The sequence below is a fragment of the Hemicordylus capensis genome, chromosome 3, assembly GCF_027244095.1.
Source record: "Hemicordylus capensis ecotype Gifberg chromosome 3, rHemCap1.1.pri, whole genome shotgun sequence".
NCBI classification, from domain to species: Eukaryota; Metazoa; Chordata; class Lepidosauria; order Squamata; family Cordylidae; genus Hemicordylus; species Hemicordylus capensis.
The window spans coordinates 25,062,307-25,081,191 of NC_069659.1; the positions used below are offsets into that span (position 1 = coordinate 25,062,307).

General features: G+C 43.7%; 1 protein-coding gene across 4 annotated transcripts in view; it reads left to right on the plus strand.

Moving 5' to 3' along the window:
- The window catches only part of ARHGAP42 (Rho GTPase activating protein 42), a 254,291-nt gene extending 235,607 nt beyond the window's left edge, over positions 1-18,684 (plus strand). For 2 of the 4 annotated variants that reach the window (XM_053309902.1, XM_053309903.1), the window contains 7 exons: positions 1,009-1,168; positions 3,550-3,694; positions 4,749-5,126; positions 9,473-9,629; positions 9,714-9,773; positions 17,721-17,800; positions 17,915-18,684. In XM_053309902.1, coding sequence (XP_053165877.1) covers positions 1,009-1,168; positions 3,550-3,694; positions 4,749-5,126; positions 9,473-9,629; positions 9,714-9,773; positions 17,721-17,800; positions 17,915-18,003 — 1,069 coding nt within the window. In that variant the 3' untranslated portion in view covers positions 18,004-18,684. Of the gene's footprint in view, positions 1-1,008; positions 1,169-3,549; positions 3,695-4,748; positions 5,127-9,472; positions 9,630-9,713; positions 9,774-11,794; positions 11,880-14,838; positions 15,028-17,720; positions 17,801-17,914 lie in introns of all 4 variants that reach the window. The other 2 variants (XR_008319530.1, XR_008319529.1) reach the window with 2 other exon arrangements.
- The last annotated feature ends 201 nt before the right edge of the window (positions 18,685-18,885 follow it).

Genomic DNA, 18,885 nt, shown 5'->3' on the forward strand with positions numbered 1-18,885 from the left:
ATCATGCAGTTTGCTCAGAGCACAGCTGAGAGTCAGAGCACCATGGCTGGGGAAGTCTTGACTTCTCACTGCGCAGTGAAAGTCACAGACAGTTCCTGTCCATGGACAGAGTTCCTGCTTGTTGCCCCGCAGCTTAGCAGCAAACTCTAGGATTGCTCATGAGCAGATCTTGCTTGTTGCCACAAGATTGCGTGTAGGCACAAGACTGCTAGCTCTCTGTTCAGTAAGCCTGTTCTTTATAGTTATATCTTCCTTTGATCTCCCATCATCTTTCCTGGGTCCCAAAAGGTGACAACTTGCTGCCACCTTCTGGATAATGTCTTTTAATTATTCAGGATATTAGCCCAGTCCAGGGAGATCTTAATCCCATCTTCTGTTAGCTGCTATTTTGAGGAGGGGACATTGGCCAAAGCAAATCTGCATCTCTGAGCTGCAAATGGGCATCTTCTCTTGTCCCAGATTTGCTAGCCTGATCCCAAAAGGTGTTAAAGTGTTAGTAAAGTAAGAATTAAAGTCTATAGGTGTTTTATTTGTGTGCATTTACCTATGTTGAATTTCTATAGAGAGCAATTGAGTCAATCATTGACAAAGATTAACATAGACTTCTTGCAAAAGGAAAGGGGAGATCAGCCTCTGGCCTCTTCCACAGACATTATCTGATAGTGAGTCACATTTTAGCATTTGGATTGTTCTGGCCTGGCTTTTGTGCTTCCTTGAGTACCCATTTCACAATACAATGCTGGATTGCCTCTTCCCTCGCAGACCAGTTGAGATCTGGGGTGTCAATTCACCCTGAGTCCAGGTATTAATTCATTTCTTAATAAAATGGAACTAGACACAGGCCTAAATTCTATATAGTTCTGGGTTGGTAGCTCTGGGTTGAATGTTGGGGTCCCCAACAATACCATGTTCTTTTGTTAAGTGTCTTATTTGAATTAAAGGCAGTGTGCGAGATTTTTAATCCCACCCCCGGTTTTCTTTCTTTCTTTTTTTAAAATTCCTTTTCAGGGTGTCTTTACACAATCAGCAAAATCTCATGACCGTCTCCAACCTTGGAGTTATTTTTGGCCCCACTCTGATGAGAGCCCAGGAAGAAACTGTGGCTGCTATGATGAACATCAAGTTTCAGAATATTGTGGTTGAGATTCTCATCGAGCATTATGAAAAGGTCAGAAAGGAGAATCCTGGAATATTTTTTGAACGATGCAAAGGCCTGGGTGAGATGTAACCCTAAACCCTGTTTTAGCATTATGGGAATTAATGACAGTGAACCTCAGGCCCATGCAGCCTCTCCTCATCCTCAGCGTGCAAGATCAGAGTAAGAGCTCCCATTTGCACTTTTGATGAGACCTTTTGACTTGGATAACTAGTTTGTTCTAACTATAGTTAGTTAATAAGTTAGGATATGAATCCATAGCTTGGTCTATGGATCCTTTTAACTTTTTAGAATAAACTTCAGTTTCTTGAGTTCATACAAAGAGGGATATTGTGGTTCAGTCTAAAGTGGAAACTTTTACACTTCTCTCGTGCATAGAGGAGGTGGGAGAACAAGCAAACCTGAGGTTTGTAGTGACAAGCCTGCAAGCCCGACTTTTAACTCCAGCCTTTAACCGGGTATGCGGGCACGAGTGCAAGCCCAGGGTCAGGGTCATGTATGTGCCCGGGCTGTTGGTGGTGGGGGACTCGGTGTTCACTATGGGACCAGGTGTCCAATCTGTCAAATTTTGGCCGAACTGGATCCTGCAAATAGGGCGGAATCTTTTATGGAGGTATCCAACTCCTCTTATATTGTCTGACTGGATCACTTTCAGTTTGTGTCTCCTGAGGATGTGGACAATCTGTTTGCATTGCACATCCTACCACCTGCTCTCTTGACACATGCCCAACTTGGCTTATTTTATCTAACAATCATATTATCTGGTAACCTCTCACTTAGATTATTGCAATGTGTTGTATGTGAGGCTGGCTTTGAAAATAGTCTGGAAACTGCCACTGATACAAAATAGGGCTGCAAGATTAACTGAGACTGGATGTTTTGATCATATTATACCAGTGCTTCGTCAGCTGTACTGGCTTCCAGTCCATTTCTGGGCCCAATTCAAAGTGCTGGTTTTAACCTTTAAAGCCCTAAATGGCTTGGGACCAGGTTAGCTGAGAGAACGCCTTGCCTCATATGTCCCTACCCGACCTTAAGATCTTCTTCGGAGGTCCTCCTCTGGGTGCCCCTGCCAAACGAGGTGAGGTGGGTGACTACAAAGGAGAGGGCCTTTTCAGTGGTTGCACCCCATTTATGGAATAGCCTCCCCAGTGAGGTTCGCCTGGTTTCGTCAGTTTGTTCTTTTAGATGCCCGGTAAATCTATTCATTCATTCATCCATTTATTCGATTTCTGTACCACCATTCCAAAAATGGCTCAGGGCGGTTTACACAGAGAAATAATAAATAAATAAGATGGATCCCTATCCCCAAATGGCTCACAATCTAAAAGGGCCTTTTTGTTCACCCAGGCCTTTTAAATTTGGGTTTTCAGATTTAATCTGATTTTTAACTTATTTTAAAATGAGTTTTTAAGCTGCTTTCTGTTGTATTTTGTATTTTCTTTTCTTCTTTTTTGTTTGTTATGATTTAAAGTGTTATGTGTTTTTATTGTATGCTTTAATCCTCTGTTGTGAGCCACACAGAGAACAATTTGTTATGGGGCTGCAAACAAATAAAGATGATGATTGGAGAAGGTCTGGTAAACATCATAAATGCTTCTCTGAGGGAGGGTAGGATGCCTCCTTGGCTTAAGGAGGCTATCATTAGACCATATTTGAAAAAGCTTACATTAGAGCCCTCGGAATTAGGCAACTATAGGCCCATCTCTAATCTCCCATGGTTGGGGAAGGTGATTGAGAGGATGGTCTCCCAATCTGAGAGCCACCGAGAGATTTTGGATCTCTCAGTGGCTTTCGATACCATCTACCTGAATGGCTGAGGATACTTAAGAGAGCACCTTCTTTGTCATGAACCCTTTTACCTATTAAGATCATCTGAGGCAGTCCAGTTACAGTTGCTGCCAGCTTGTCTGTTGGCAACTCTAGGCCGGACCTTCTCTGTGGCTGTCCCAGGGCTTTGGAATGCACTCCCTGTCAAAATAAGAGCTTCTCCATCAAAGACCCTTAAGACACCCCTGTTTTCTCAGGCTGTTAATCAAAACTAATTTTAAACTGTTTTATTATGTGAAATTGTTTTTGATGGTTTTTATTTTGTGAAATTGTTTTGTTTGTTTTATTTTTCTATTGTAGCTTGAATTATGTACACTGCGTAGAAATATATAAATCAAGCAGTATATAAAAATGATAAATATGATTGATTAATTAATTAATTAAAACAAAATTAAAACAATTTAAAAACAATGATATATTCCAGAAATCTAATATTTTTATTTTATGGTGCTGATGATCATCATCATCATCTCAGCTTAAAGATGAAATCTGAAGGAAAATGTGTGTCCTCCTAAAATACTCTGAATGTATATGTGTTAAGATTCCTTATTCTTAACTGGCAGATATTCCACACAGCTCCAGACCCAAACATCCCTCTTCCACAGCCTCAGTCCCGGTCAGGTTCAAGAAGGACGCGAGCAATCTGCCTCTCTACGGGCACTCGCAAACCCAAAGGACGGTATACCCCCTGCCTGGCAGACCCAGACAGTAAGTGTAACCTGGTCCACTAGTACGTTCTCATTGCTTGCAGTTGACAATTGATTGGTGGAAGTCACTCTTCACTCTGATCACAAGGGGTGCTTCTCTGCAGAGCTTTTTGTCTTTTTTCTAATGATAGAAGAGCACTGGTTTCAGTTTCTCTCGCTACTTGCACTTTATGTTCTGCCAAACAGATCTTGTGTTTGTTACCTGAAAAGTTCCAAGCTTTTGTTGTGTGTCTTGTCCTCCTTTTCCCCAGCAAAATCATCTGAATGTGCAGAAGTGAACAGAGTTGGCTTTATCTGGTTAAGAGAGATAGGGGGATTCATCTCAAATAAATCTATCTCCACAGCAGTGCCGTCTATCAGACAAATACTATATGTAACTGAATCGAAGACTACTTTTTCCCAATTTTTTTTAATATTAGAAATCAGGAGGTCACATCTTAATTTCAGAATCCTGTGCCTTTTGAGTAAATGCAGGTATAACCTAAATTTAACCTCCACTTTTTAAGGGAGTCATCTTAAATTCAGAGTTGTCATGTCTTCGGGCAAATACAGTAGGGCTCTTAAGCCCTGTTCAGGTGTCGCTAGACATGCTTACAGGGCTGGAAATGGGCCAGACATCCTGGCTCTGGACCTTCACTCATTCTCCCAGCCCCTCTCTTCACACTTACTACAACGTCCATCTGAAGAGACAAACCCTGTAAGCCTGATTGTGCCCATTTGCATGATTGGGAGACGGGCTGAACATCTGCTGAACACCTGAACAGGGCTTTGATCTCTCCCCACACCTTACCCCCTCCCCCCGCTAGTCAGTAGCAGAACACATCTAAGGATGCACGATTGGCCCCAAGGCTGAAAATGCATGATACAAGGTGCTTGCTGAACCTAAGCAGGTTTGGATCTGATCAATATCTGGATGAGACTGCCTAGGAATCATGTGTATATTGCCTTGAGTTACGTGATGGGAGAAAAGCAAGATGTAAATATAATAAGCTCCTCTCCCCAAAGCATTGTGCCCCGAGAATATGCCTCCTCACCCTAACCTTTCCACTTTTCAGGTGATTCATATAGCAGCAGTCCTGACAGCACCCCCATGGGCAGCATAGAATCACTCTCTTCTCACTCATCAGAACAAAACAGCACAAAACCTACGTCTTCTCAGCCCAGGGAGAAAGCAGGAGGAGTTCCATGGATCGCTTCATCCCCTTCATCCAATGGACAGAAAAATTCAGGCCTTTGGACCACAAGTCCTGAATCCTCTTCAAAGGAGGATGCAGCAAAAACAGATGTGGAGTCCGATTGTCAGAGTGTTACCTCCATCACCGGTCCAGAAAGTGTGACTCCATCAATAGATCTGACCAAAAAAGGACTGTATAGTCTCTCTGGGCTGAAAAGGTCAGCAGCAGCATCCATTAGGTCAATCCCTTCTGCTGAAGGTAAGCCATGGTGTGATACATCCCTGTGTGATGCTGAAGGACAGTAGCTCAGTGGAAGAGCATCTGCTTTGCTTGCTAAATGTCCCCGGTTCAATCCCTGGCATCTCCAGGTAGGGCTGAAAAATGTTCATCTGAAACTCTGGAGAGCTGCTGCCTGTCAGGGTAGACAGTACTGAACTAGAGGGAGAAGAGCGGATCTTGTGGTAGCAAGCCTGAATTGTCGTCCCCTTTGCTAAGCAGGGTTTGCATCTGAATGGGAGACATGTGTGAGCACTGTAAGATATTCCCCTTAGGTAATGGGGCCAATCAGGGAAGAGCATCCAAGTTCCCTTCCTGGCATCTCCAAGATAGGGCTGAGAGGGGCTCCTGCCTGCAACCTTGGAAAAGCCGCTAACAGTCTGTGCAGACAATACTGAGCTAAATAGACCATTGGTCTGACTCAGTATAAGGCATCTTCCTGTGTTCTTCCTATGTTCCTAGAGGAACCAATTGTATGACTTGGTATAAGGCAACTTCCTATGTAAGCTCAGCTCCAATTCCCTTTCCCTTGGGAATAGGGCCATAGCTCAGTGGAGGAGCATCCAGAAGGTCCCAGGTTCAATCTCTGACATCTCTGGACCGGGCTGGAAGATACCCATCTGAAACCCTGGAGAGCCACTGCCCATCATTGTAGACAATACTGAGCAAAAAGGATCAACAACTTGGACAACTTCCTATGTTCTGCTTTTAACGCATATTTAGCATCATGTACCAATAAACAAATGAGCTGCATCAAATAAAGTTGGCAATAGTCAGTAGTTTGTATTAGTTTGAGTTTTGGCCAGCTCTCATGACAGATGGATGAATGGGTCATTTAATAAAAAGCTAGATAAACAGACATTATCTGCCACCATGTGAGCCAAATTATATTTTGCAACTCCCAGAATAATGGAAGAATAAATTATTACAATGTTTGTAATAACCGTGGATATTTTGTATAAAACTCTTGACCAGTTAATGTACTCCAAGTAATGTTGACTGTACAATGAGGACTGTGATATTTTGTTTTGTAAATGCATTAACATCAGAGGAAAAGGCTGTGTCAGAAAGATGGCAAGGCATCAAGCTGGGTTGCCAAAACCTGCAGAATCTGTTGCACCTTGTCATCAAATAAGTAATTTCTGGAGTTCAAGCAGCAAACATCAGCAATTCTGGCCAACACACCGTCATGAAAGAAACCGTTATCTTCTTCAGGGTTTACATTACAGAGCATATCTGTCTTCCCACCAATGATAAGCATCAAACCATTTTATCATTGTGAAGCGTTGTGGCCATATTTTGAGATGAGAATCTTCCAGCAAACTTCCTGCTCCACACTCACATTTGTCTTAACACACTTGTACGAAGTGTGCTGTTGCTGCCTACGTAGAACAGCTAATTAACAGAGAAACTGTCATGGTGCAGCTGCACCAGGGCAGAACTAAGCAGCAGATATAAACCGGTGTGGTGATGTGGGGAAACTGTAGGGACTAGAGCCCTGTTCACACATTATGTCCAACACTCGCACTATCTCTGCAGAGTGTACACAGGTACTGTATGGCTCTGTCAGCAACAGCACACTTCGTACAAGTGTGTTAAGACAAATGTGAGTGTGGAGCAGGAAGTTTGTTGGAAGATGGAAGATCTCAAAATATGGCCACAACGCTACACAATGATGAAATGGTCTGATGCTTATCACTGGTGGGAAGACAGATATATAAACACTGCGGAAGAGAACGGTTTCTTTCATGACAGTGTGTTGGCCAGAGTTGCTGATGTTTGCTGCTTGAACTCCAGAAATTACTTATTTGAAGACAAGGCACTACAGATTCTGCGGGTTTTGGCAACCCGGCAGTGCTTCCTCTCACTACCTGGCGCCTTGACTTTCATGACAATAAGTAACATTAGTAAAACGGCTTGCTTTTTGGAAGTCTGCTGTTCTAGGGGAGGCAGAGGAAATTACCTGTAACAAATGGCAAATGTCGCCACGGCGACACCCACTATACTGCAGGAAGCCCTGGAGACTGACAGGATCCTGTGGGGGGGCATACCACACCTCCGCTGGACTCCAATGGAAGCGTTTTACCCCATTTTCTGCGGCACTGGTGCATTTTTTCTGGGATTTGGAATATTTTGATTGATTGATTGATTGATTGATTGATTGATTGTGGTCTGGAACCTACCTGCAAAAACGGCATGAGTTTCTTATCAGTAATGGCATGAGTTCCATATCATATCATATCTGGGAGTTTCATATTAGTAAGTGAGTGAGTCAGTCAGTGAGGCTCAAGCAGCTTTATATTATAGATTAGTACTTGAGCCAGCTGGGGTTATCAGTATCAGCTGGGGGAATGAATGTTCATTGTGATATTTTACATTTATTTATTTATTTATTTGAAACATTTGCTATACCGCCCACTCTGAAGACTCTGAGCGGTGTACAAAAATATGCAAAACAAGACAGCATTAAAATTACATTCAAAATAAAACTAAAGTAACTAACGGGGGGAGGGGAGATAAACTAAAGGGTAAAAGTCTGGTGGAAAATAAAAGTCTTCAATAAAGATTTAAAAATCGACAAGGAAGGAGCTAAACGAATCTGCAGGGGAAGGGAATTCCAGAGAAGTGGGGCTGCAACCGAGAAGGCCCTTTCACAGCCCTTACATGGTCTACACCCCTTGAGATGGAACATGGGTGATAGCATTGCAATATTTTCAGCAGGGTGTTATGCTTTTATTGTCCTGGCCATCAGGCCTGCAGCAGTCAAACTTGCAATGGTGCTATAAAAGCTTTAAAAACACAAAAGCTACTATAATATTGTATCAATGTTGTCAAGAGGAATGGAAATGAAAATTGGCAGGAATGTCCTCCCAAGATTACTCCATGGAGACAGCACAACCATTTGTTCATTGTTACCCTAACCCTGACCCTTTCCTCTGTGGAAAAATGACTGCAATTTTACCCTAATCATTTTTGGGTAAGAATAAAGAAGGATTGATAGCACACAGAAAGCTGTAAGTGCAACAGTGTTATCACATATTCTTTCTCTAGCAGGGGTAGATGTTGCCAGAATTTGTTGGTCTGGCCCATGGACTATATTGCTCAAAAGAAGAAAAAGTCAGCACTTTTTAAATTAATAGTTTAATGCATGCGCCTTCTTGGGTTATAATCCACTTCCTCAGATGCAGAGTGGAGGATGTTCAGTTACAGTAGTGGCAAACATTCTGTATACATAGAAAGGAACACTTATAACATGTCAGTGGTTTTACACATACCAGGTAGCAAAGGAGGGAAATTACCGACTGTGTGCAACTGTAAAATGCATAAAAGCCATCATCCCTGTTCAAAGAAAGATCGACACAATCAAATTTTACTATAAGTAAAAAGACATTATATTGAACACAGGTACAGCATAGCACTTCCTTTCTGTATCCTGAGTTTCAGGGTGCCTGTATTCAGCTTCACTTTTTAAATGAATGCAGGTGCTGTCATTCACACAAAAAACATGTATATGTATATACATCTGAACTCATTTAGTACATAACATCTGAATAGAACTTAGGAGATTCTGGTTTAGCTCTCGACTCAGCCAGATGTTCCCCTGGTCTGGACATAGAAACATAGGAAGCTGCCATATCCTGAGTCAGACCATTGGTCCATCTAGCTCATTACTGTCTACACAGGCTAGCACTGGGGGAAGAGGGAGATGCAAGCAAATTCCACTCTCTCTCTTTTTTTCTTCCTTTCTGCTTATACATAATATGTAATTTTTGGCAGAGTGTATAGTTAGGTGTGGAGGATATTCCTTTTGATACTGTTTGCTATTGTTTTGTCTTAATTTTTAAAATATAAAATAAACAAGTCTGGGATCCCAAGTTAAGCTTTTTCTGTTGAAGGGGTGCAATTTGTATTTGGAAGTCAATAGGGCAGGGGATCTCAAACTTGGGTCCCCAGATATTGTTGGATTACAGCTCCCATCACCCCCAGCCACAATGACCTTTGGGATGATGGGAGTTGTAGTTTGAGAACCTCTGTAGTAGGGGTTAATCCTTTACCTGTCCACCACTTCCCTCACAATTCTCGCCCCTCTCAACCTGCCCCCCCAACCCCCGCTTGATGTGGCAAACCAATTCTGGGAACAAAGCAGTGAGCAAAAGAAGCATTAAGTGTCTCCTTTCTTGTCTATTGCTTCTGCCCTGCAAATGCGCATTTCCTCACTTGTGCACTGTTTTGCACCTAGTTGGAAATCTAGGCTCTTGGTCCAAGAAATTTCAATGTGATTTCATAGGAAATTTCTATGCGATTTCATGTAACCCTCTGTTTTTTAGGTAACAAAAGCTGCAGTGGTTCAGTACAGAGTTTAGCTTCATTGGATGCCAAAGAGACACCAAAGGTTGCCGCAAACCCAGACCTGCCTCCAAAAATGTGCAGAAGACTGCGACTGGATACCACATCAAGTAACGGCTACCAAAGGCCAGGTTCTGTGTAAGTTGGCCCAGTTTTGTGAACATTTAAGTTCTTGTATTCAAAAGAACATGAGCAAAACTGAAGTTCATTCTTGTTTTCCAGGGTGGCAGCAAAGGCCCAGCTGTTTGAGAGTGGTTGCTCTCTTAAAGCTCCCTCAGGAAGGTAATGTGCCCATCACTTGCACTGCATTTTAATATTCCTCCAGTTTTTCTCACCATATCCCTCTTTCTACCAACATCTGGAGCAGCATACCACATGTGGGTCTCACATCTGCCACCACACAGCACTAGCCCCTCCACAGCTGCCTGCTCTCCCTGAAGTGTGGGCACTTTTGCAGAAGAGCACAAGTACTTTTGAGATATCGCCTGTACTCCGGAAGTGTTCTGTTTGAGTGGAAACATTCCACTTCACCCTGTGTGATGTGTTTCCGCTCTAACAGCACTTCTTACATGAGGGCGAGTTCCAAGAAGTATTTGCGCTCTTGCACGAAAGTGTCCACACTTTGGGGAGAGTGCACAACAGTACAGGGACTAGTGCGAAGTATTGGTGTCTGTTAGGCTTGCATGTGGTATGGTGTTCTGGTTGTCGACCATCTGCTTCTAAAAATGAAAGTGGAGGTTGTGTTTAGTGAAGCAATGAACTTGGTGCTGTGAAGGTTTGAAATCAATACTCCCACAATTGAAAGCGCTTCACCTATTGTGAAACCCAGACTCCTCCAAACTCAGGTCTGGCTTAAATGAGGTTCTTCTCCACCGAGGTCTTTTAAGACAGTACCGTATTTTCCTGAATCTAAGACAAGCTTTTTCTCCAGTTCTTTCCTGTCAAATATAGAGGAGTCATCATGAATTCAGAGGCCTCTTTCTTTTGGGTAAATACATTATAACCTGTATTTAACCTCTACCTTTTAAGGCATCGGCTTACATTCAGAGTCGCCTCCTATTCAGGTAAATATGGTGCTTCTTCCCAAACAAAAGAAACACCCCTTACCTTCTAGAGAAAGGGGAGGGAGTAACCCATTGCAGGGAGGGTTTACTAGAGACAGGAGAGGCTTTTTTGGCCACTCCTTGTTTGTTCCCAACACCTGACTGTATACAAGGCCTGCAAAACGTTGACCTCCCTGCAGATGTTGGACTACAACATTATTGGACTACTCCAATAATGCCAGACTACTGTCCATTGTGGCTGAGGATGACGGGAGCGGAAATCCAAATACAGCTGGAGGGTCGAAGTTTTGAGGCCCTGCTGTATACCCAACTCATAGTGTGAGGGCATGTGATACAGATACTGTGTGAAAGTTAAGCAGGTCTAGGTCTGGTCAGCATCTGGATGGGTGACTGCCTGGGAACCCCATATAAGCTGCCTTGGGTTCCATGATGGAGGAAAAGCAGGCTATATATGGAATAAATAAGTACAATCCTTCTGAACATAGATGTTTCCTTTTAGCTACCATTGATAATCCTATCTTCCATGAATTTGTCTTTCTGCTTTTCTTTAAAATATAAGTAATTTAATTAATAAATAAAGTAAGCTAGTAGGCATCATTGCCACAGGTTTGCAGTAGTGAAATCCATTGGTTGGTTCTGCATCATGTGCTGCCCCTTTGTCCCACCTGCCTCCTAAGTTTCTCATCTGGACCCATGCTCATCAGTTGAAGTACCTGGGCCTACTGAGTATGTAGGAAGGACGAATCTGACAAGAGAGAGCGTGACTCTTTCTGCTGACAAAAGCAAGCAGGGTTGGCAAGGTTAACGAATGCTCAGCTTTCGCCTTTGTTAGGAGTGCAGGTTAGTAAGATTGAGCAGGGGGAGTGAGAGGCCAGCAGGAAGGAATCAACATCGGAACTATCCTTCTGCAGCACTGAAAAATTGACGTGGTCATGCAGCCAGCCATTGCTTTGAGCCAGTTATCTATCTATCTTTCTATCTATCTATCTATCTATCTATCTATCTATCTAGGCCCAGTAGAAGCATTGCAAACACACCTCACCTATATCAGTTTTCATGGGCCCTGTTTCTTACAGAAGGCATGTTAGCCTTCATTAGCCTTCAGAAGATTCCCCTAATATCTGGGGCATCTCCTGTGTTCTTGGCAATTTAACTGTTGGTCGTTGAACATTGTGCTCTTTTTAATGGTTTGTTTGTTTGTTTTTAAAAATGCTTTTATCCTGCTGTCTTGCACCCAAGCACCTCAAGACAACTTACAATCAAGTAGCCAGGAAGACATTAAAACATAGAATGGTGAAATGACAAAAAGAAAAGTAGAAAAAAGGTAGGAAAGGTAGTAACCTGCAGCAAGACAAAAACAAACAGTCCATCAGCTTAGATGGCCTGAAATCCAAGGTGTCGCTATAATTGGGCAGGGCTGGGAGGAAATCTCCTTAGGCTTCTGGGGAGACCCTGGCTGGGTGTCAGCTTGCTCTTTGTTATTATTATTATTATTATTAATTCGATTTCTATACCGCCCTTCCAAAAATGGCTCAGGGCGGTTTACAAAGAGAGATAACAAACAAATAAGATGGCTCCCTGTCCCCAAAGGGCTCACATTCTAAAAAGAAACATAAGACACACACCAGCCACAGTCACTAGAAGTACTGTGCCGGGGGTGGATAGGGCCAGTTACTCTCCCCCTGCTAAATAAAGAGAATCACCACGGTAAAAGGTGCCTCTTTGCCCAGTTGGCAGGGGTTACTTGCTCCAGGTCGTGCTGGGCTATAGCTCAGTGGAAGAGCATTTGCATGTTTGCCTGAAGAAGGCTCCAGATTTACTCCTTGGCATCTCCAGGTCGTGCTGGGAGAGACTCTTGCCTGTAACCTTGGAGAGCTGCTGCCAGTCATTGTGGACAATAATAAGTGAACTAGACTAACAGCCTGACTCAGTATAAGGCAGCTTCCTATGTCCTTATGTAAATAACAAGAGATCTCAAAGCTTGTCTTCAAAAGTATATCTTAATGAATGAGTGGGCTCATGGAGGAGACCATGGTCCTTCCGGTATACTGGGCCAGGCCATTTAGGGCTTTAATGGTAAGAACCAGCCATTTGAATTAGCCCCAGAAATTAAATGGGAACTAGAGCAGTTGTTTCAGATTTGGTATTGTGTTCTCTCTGCAACCCACTCCAGTCAACAAATTTCTGATCTCATTTTGTACTAGCAATAGTTTCCAAGGACTTTGCAAAGGCAGCCCAGCTCAAAGCGCATTACAGTAATTAAGTCTGATGTGACTGGCCGGGCTAACTGTGGCTAGGTCACTTTTGTTTTGTTTTGTTTTGGAAAGCGCTCAGCCTGAGCTGATAGAAGTTTGTGGGTTGGTTGGTTGGTTTGTTTTAAGAAAAGGAGGAAGAAAAACCAAACAGTGTGGAACACGCGCACGAACACACACACACACACACACACACACACAGACGCTTACAAATTTAAATGTTATAGTTATGAGACAGACTACGACAGCCACTGGCTCACGTGCACACTGGAACTCACAAGCAGTCTTCTTGAAAGTAATGGGACATGTTATTTGTTATGTTAATTTTAATGGGAGTATTTAGTGCTAATTTTCTAAAGCCTGTCAGTCAGGCTGAGGGGAGGGGTATGCTGAGCCAACTAATCAGGAGCAAGGGAGGAGGGTCTTCTCCCTCCCCTGCTGCAATGGATGCATCACTGAAGATGCATCCGCTTAAGCCAGCAGTCCTCAGCTGGGAAACAAATAGTGCAGCTGCAATGTGGGGAGACAGGTGGGCTCTGAGTAGCCCCCCTTGTTGGGAACCTCTGTGCTAAGGAAAGGGAATTCATCTTCAGATGTTTGCAGGGTGCAGATGTAATGTAATATGATGCAGTGCAGAAGCACAAAGTGTTAGACTTGGATCTAGGAGAATCGGGTTTGAACCCTGCACTCAGCTGTGACGTTCACTGGGTAATTTTGGACAGAGCCCAACTTACTTCATAGGGTGGTTGCAGTGATGAAATGGGGGAAGCCATGTATGCTCTCCCCACCCACCCGCCCCCACTCCACACCCATTTCCTTGGGAGGAGGGGAGGATACGGATGTGACAGAGAAAATACTTGAAATATAAATGATTGCTGCAACATTTGAATGCTTGGCATTCCTATCCCTTAGATGAAGCAGGAAGAGCGGGGGAAGAGTTGGTGTTTTAAAAACAAATGCAAACGTCCTGCCTGCCACTGTGAAGGCCAGTGGGCATTATTAACTAGGTTCAGGAAAGCATTCGCTTCTTAGAGAGATGCAGGTGCCATTTATAACCCTCTTCTGTGCACTAGAAGGCCTGAGTCAGTAGGGCATTCAAAAGAAAATGAGGATCTTCCGAGATGTGTCATGGCTGGCAGTGTTATTTTTGCACCCTCTTTTGCTGGCGGCTTTGAAGGAGTGGGAGCATTACAGCCAAGAAAGAGAGCATCCCACCTTCACAAATGCACACGATAAGATCCGCCTTGGGAGTGCAAAGCCTCCTTGTGCTTTTCGTAGTAAAGGTGGATGGTTAGCATCAAGAGAGTTTTTGGTCTGCGGGCTTAGGGGATGGGGCAACAACAGGCTAGAGATAACAGAAGCACCACTTGCTAGGTGATAGACATACTGCTGCTTTTGTAAAACCGAGAAAGAAGAAGGATAAGGGATGGGTCTAGGAACAGCATATGCCTGGCTGCAGGTTTGAGGGGGCCCTTGGCAAGATAACCTTTGAGTCCCCTCCCCTCCCACCTGCACGGAGCCCTCTCTTTTTACTCTAAGGGCAACCCAACACTGGTTTCTTGCTTTCTCAGCGGGCTGGCAGCAGCAGGGTTTAAGCCAGCTGCTGCTGCCTGCCATGGTTTTCCCTCCACAACGCCCTAGGTTGCTTACAGTATTATATGGGGCACAGCAGAGGGAAAACCTTGCCTGCCAGCTAGAATGCTGTGGCTACCCACTGAGAATGAAAGAAACACATATCAGAGTCATTCATACAATCAAAAACTGTCACGCTGCAGAAGCCGAACAAGAAATTGCCTGCATGAAAGATGGCTGAGAGCTCCTTGTAGGCTGCTCTGAACCTTTTAAAGATGGGTCTTTGAGAACAGAAGAGCAGCATGTATGGGGTTATCCCTCTTTCACCCTCACAACAGCCTTGTAAATGAAGGCGAATGTGACTCTTTCAAGACTCACCCTGTGAGTTTGATTGCGGGGTGGAGATCTGAATCTGGATTGTTCCCTGGCTGACGATCTATCTATTATTATTTCTCCAAGACTGGCCATGTGTGGCGACGTGGTGGGAAGGAGAAGATTGGCTGAGTTTGCAAGCAGAAGCACCTGATCGGGCAGTGGGGATTCCATATGCAGATAGGGAGAAGGAGCCTGTGAGAGCAGAAGCACCATGGTGATTGGGCAGTGGGGCTCCCCTATGCAGATAAGGAGGAGGGGCCTGTGATGGTTAAGGTCAGTTGGAAAGCAGCTGTTACTGGTCGGAAGATGTTCTGGATAGAAAAGGATAGCAGGCAGGGGTCTGCAAAAAGGCAGGTCGTGAGGGAGGAAAGAGCCCCTTCAGGAGAAGGAGGATGCCGCTGTGTGAATGAACAAAATCTGTTAACTCAGGGAGGGAGGAAGTAAAAACACTAAGGAAGGGGGAAGAAAGAGTGGAGAAGAGCAAGTGGAGGAGAGAGAGAGAAAAAGAAGGGAGGGGGAAGAGAGACAGAAGGAAGGGCAAGGGACGGGCCTGAGCCTGTCAGCAGCCTGACAGGGGAATGAGTGGCCATGGCGGCACTGGCAGCAAGGAAGGGTCCAGGCAACCACTGCTGCTGTTTGGGGCTACTGAGGCCATTGTAAGAGGGAGGCAGTCAGGCAAGGGATGGGCCTGGGCTTGTCAGCAGCCTGAGGGGAATGAGTGGCCATGTTGGTGGCAGCAGAGAGGAACGGCCCGGGGGGGTGGTGGATAGCAAGTATGTTAGCAAGCTGCGGGGGGGGAAGCGCTGCGGGGGGGGGAGAGAGAGAGAGCGAATGCGCTGCAGGGGGAGAGCAAGAGCGCTGCGGGGGGATGCCACAGGCTCAGTGCACCACTGCACAGATGCTCTGTGTGAGGTCAGCTAGTATTAATGAATGTTTATTAGTTTTTATGTTCCTTTGTGTATTTTATTGTCTTTGTGTACTGCCCCAAGCAGTATTGCAGTCAGAAGCACCCTTCTTCTGGGTCAAAGTCCAGGGCCTCCACACACCCCTGGGAGCCCCTAAATCCTCTTTAGTCTGTCCTGGGTAGTGTGGTTGCCACATCGCTGGCCTGTGCTGGCAGCCAAGCATAACTGTGACATGGGCCAAGTGCCAATCATGACCTTTGCTTTAGAGACCGGGGGGGGGGGGCGGGGGGGTATGTTAAGTTATTTGTTGAAATCTTTCTGCTAATGCAAATTTGCATAAATATACCTAGTTTGTATCCTTACATTCTTGTGAGTTCAGTTGCTCTTTGTGACTTCAAGAACCCATGTGTTTAAAAATACTGCATGTGTCATGGGGTGTGTGTGTGTGTGTGTGTGTGTGTGTGTGTGTGTGTGTGTGTTTATAGAAAGATGATGCTTAACTTGCAGTGAGGGACTCCAAAGGCCTTTAGGTCCTGGCTCCAAAATTACCTAGGTGCACCTCTGATTGCAGTGGAGGAGCAGAATACAAATATTTTAAGTAAATACATAAACAAACTTCTGAGGTGTGAATTCTCATTCTATCATAGCAAATGAGATTTTTTTCAATTAGACAACTCTCATGACCCCACTTTCACTTTTTCACACTTACTATGAATATGAGGAAGTAATCAATTTAGCACACTTCACCTTATGAAGACAAACCTCAGAATTCACCAAAATTCACCCCTCTGCCCAATCACTCTGAAATTGGGGACGGGTGGTAGCCTCCACCCATTAGGCACTATCTACCAGCCCACCCCACTCCTTTGGGGCAGATCCACTTTCTGCCCCCAATCTGCCCCAAAGACACCAAAACTTCAAATATTCCCAAAAAATCAGGCCTCTGTCCAATCCCCCTGAAATTGGGGTGGTAGCCTCCACCCATTAGGCACTACCACCCCACTCTTTTGGGGCAGATCCACTTTCTGCCCCCAAACTGCCCCAAAGTCACTAAAACTTCAAAAATTCTCAAAAAATCAGCCCTTTGTCCAATCCTCCTGAAATTGGAGTGGTAGCCTCCACCCATTAGGCACTACCACCCCACCCCACTATTCTGCCCCAGTCCCCACTTTCTGCCCCAATCTGCCCCAAAGACATGAAAAATTCAGAAATTCCCTAAAAATCAGCCCTTTGCCCAATCCCCCTGAAATTGGGGTGGTAGCCTGCACCCATTAGGCACTACCACCCCACCCCACTCTTTTTGCCCAGATCCCATGCTATGCCCCCGAACTGCCCCAAAGTCACTAAAACTTCAAAAAATCCCCCCAAATCAACCATGAACCGAATCACCCGAACTTTTCGTGCCCGAAATTCAGGTGATTCGGCTCAGGCCCGAAAAATATCGGGGGACATCGGGGGTGATTCGGTTCGGCCCCGAATCACCCGAAATTGCTCGTTTCAGGCACAGATCGTTCTGTGCCCGAAATTTTTTGCACATCCCTATGGAATTTGCTCCCTGCTGAAATAGGAGCATCTCCTTCTCTGTTTATTTTCAGGAAGATCCTGAAGACTCTCCTGTTCTCACAAGCTTTTAATTAGAATTTTAATAATTTTAATTTGTTTTAATAACTGTTCTTTACTATTGTTTTTATTGCGTCATATATTTTAATCTGTGTAGATTTTTAAATATTTTAAATTGTACACCACCTAGAGATGTACATATTAGGTGGTATAAAAATATGATTGATAGATAGATCGATCGATCGATCGATCGATCGATAGATAGACAGTGTTTAACCTAAACCATTATTCCCATTAAAGTCACAGAAGATTTTGGAAACTGTTTTTTAAAATGATAGGGATGATATAGTCTAACAACACCCAAGGACCTAAATTTGATGGGAATGATGGAAGTTGTAGTCCAACAACATCTGGGGCCCCAAGTTTGTGAACCTCTTCGACACATTGGAATTGGTCATGTATTTATTTTTTTCTCTAAGGATGTGAACTTTGCTTTTTCAGGCAAGCCAAGGCCATGTATTCTTGTAAAGCCGAGCACAGCCATGAACTCTCTTTCCCTCAGGGGGCAATATTTTCCAACGGTTAGTGGCAGCAGTTTTTTTTAAAAAAAATGTATTTATTATCAATGTTTATGCAAAAGATTAAAATGCACCCCCAAGAAAGTAATATGCTTCTCTCATTGGACTCCTTAACAGTGTACCCGTCTGTGGAACCTGGCTGGTTGAAAGCGACATATGAAGGCAAAACGGGACTCGTTCCAGAGAATTATGTTGTCTTTCTCTAGTAATAGTTAGCGGACAGCAGTATCTTCATGGTATCCATGGTAACAAGTAATAAGCACTATGATTTCTTTTTTATCTGACACAGATATGGGGTTCTGCCAGTTCGCCCTGCATGTGGTAGTTTTCCTTCGACTTCTGCAACTGCAGACTAGGTCACTCCTTATAAGTGGAACAGGATCTAATGAAAAGAGTCAACAGGGTGTGTTTTGTCTGTGTTTGAAAATGGTACTCTTTCGGGCATCTGCCATTGCTAACTAGAAGTTCATTTTATTTTTGCTTTTAAAAAGGAAATTTGATCCACCAAAAATAAGTTCAAAATGAAATATTGCCATTTGGGGGTTTTTCCCCCCCATGTGTGCAATTGATTCTCAGTTGGTCCCAATCATTTCAATGACGACTTTGATGTACCATCAAATTATGTGCTTAAACATTTTGTATTAAAGTCCACAGAGATTACAATTTGCAAATGTGATGTATGTCATTTATAGAGCTCCAAATCCACTAGTTTGAGCACCAATTTTAATCGTTTTAAAAATGCTATGTAAGTGTGTGTTGGTTTTTCCTTCTTCACTGCTTTGTGTTTTATCACTATAATTGTCAATAAATTTTATTTATGGAGCCTGACTGCCCTGAAACGTTAATCCTAAATCAGACCAGATAAATAAATAATGGTTTTATATTTATTTTGATTGTGAGTCCTTCATAACGGAGAAAGACAGAACATTAATTGAATAAATAAATGCAAATAAAATAAGAGGACCCTGAAACTCAAATTCTCTGAAAGTGAACAAGGCAAGAAGCAAAAATTAATGGGCAGGATCTGGACTCAGTCATGCAAATCCTATTGAAATTAAGTTAGCCATGATTGACTGATTGATTAACTA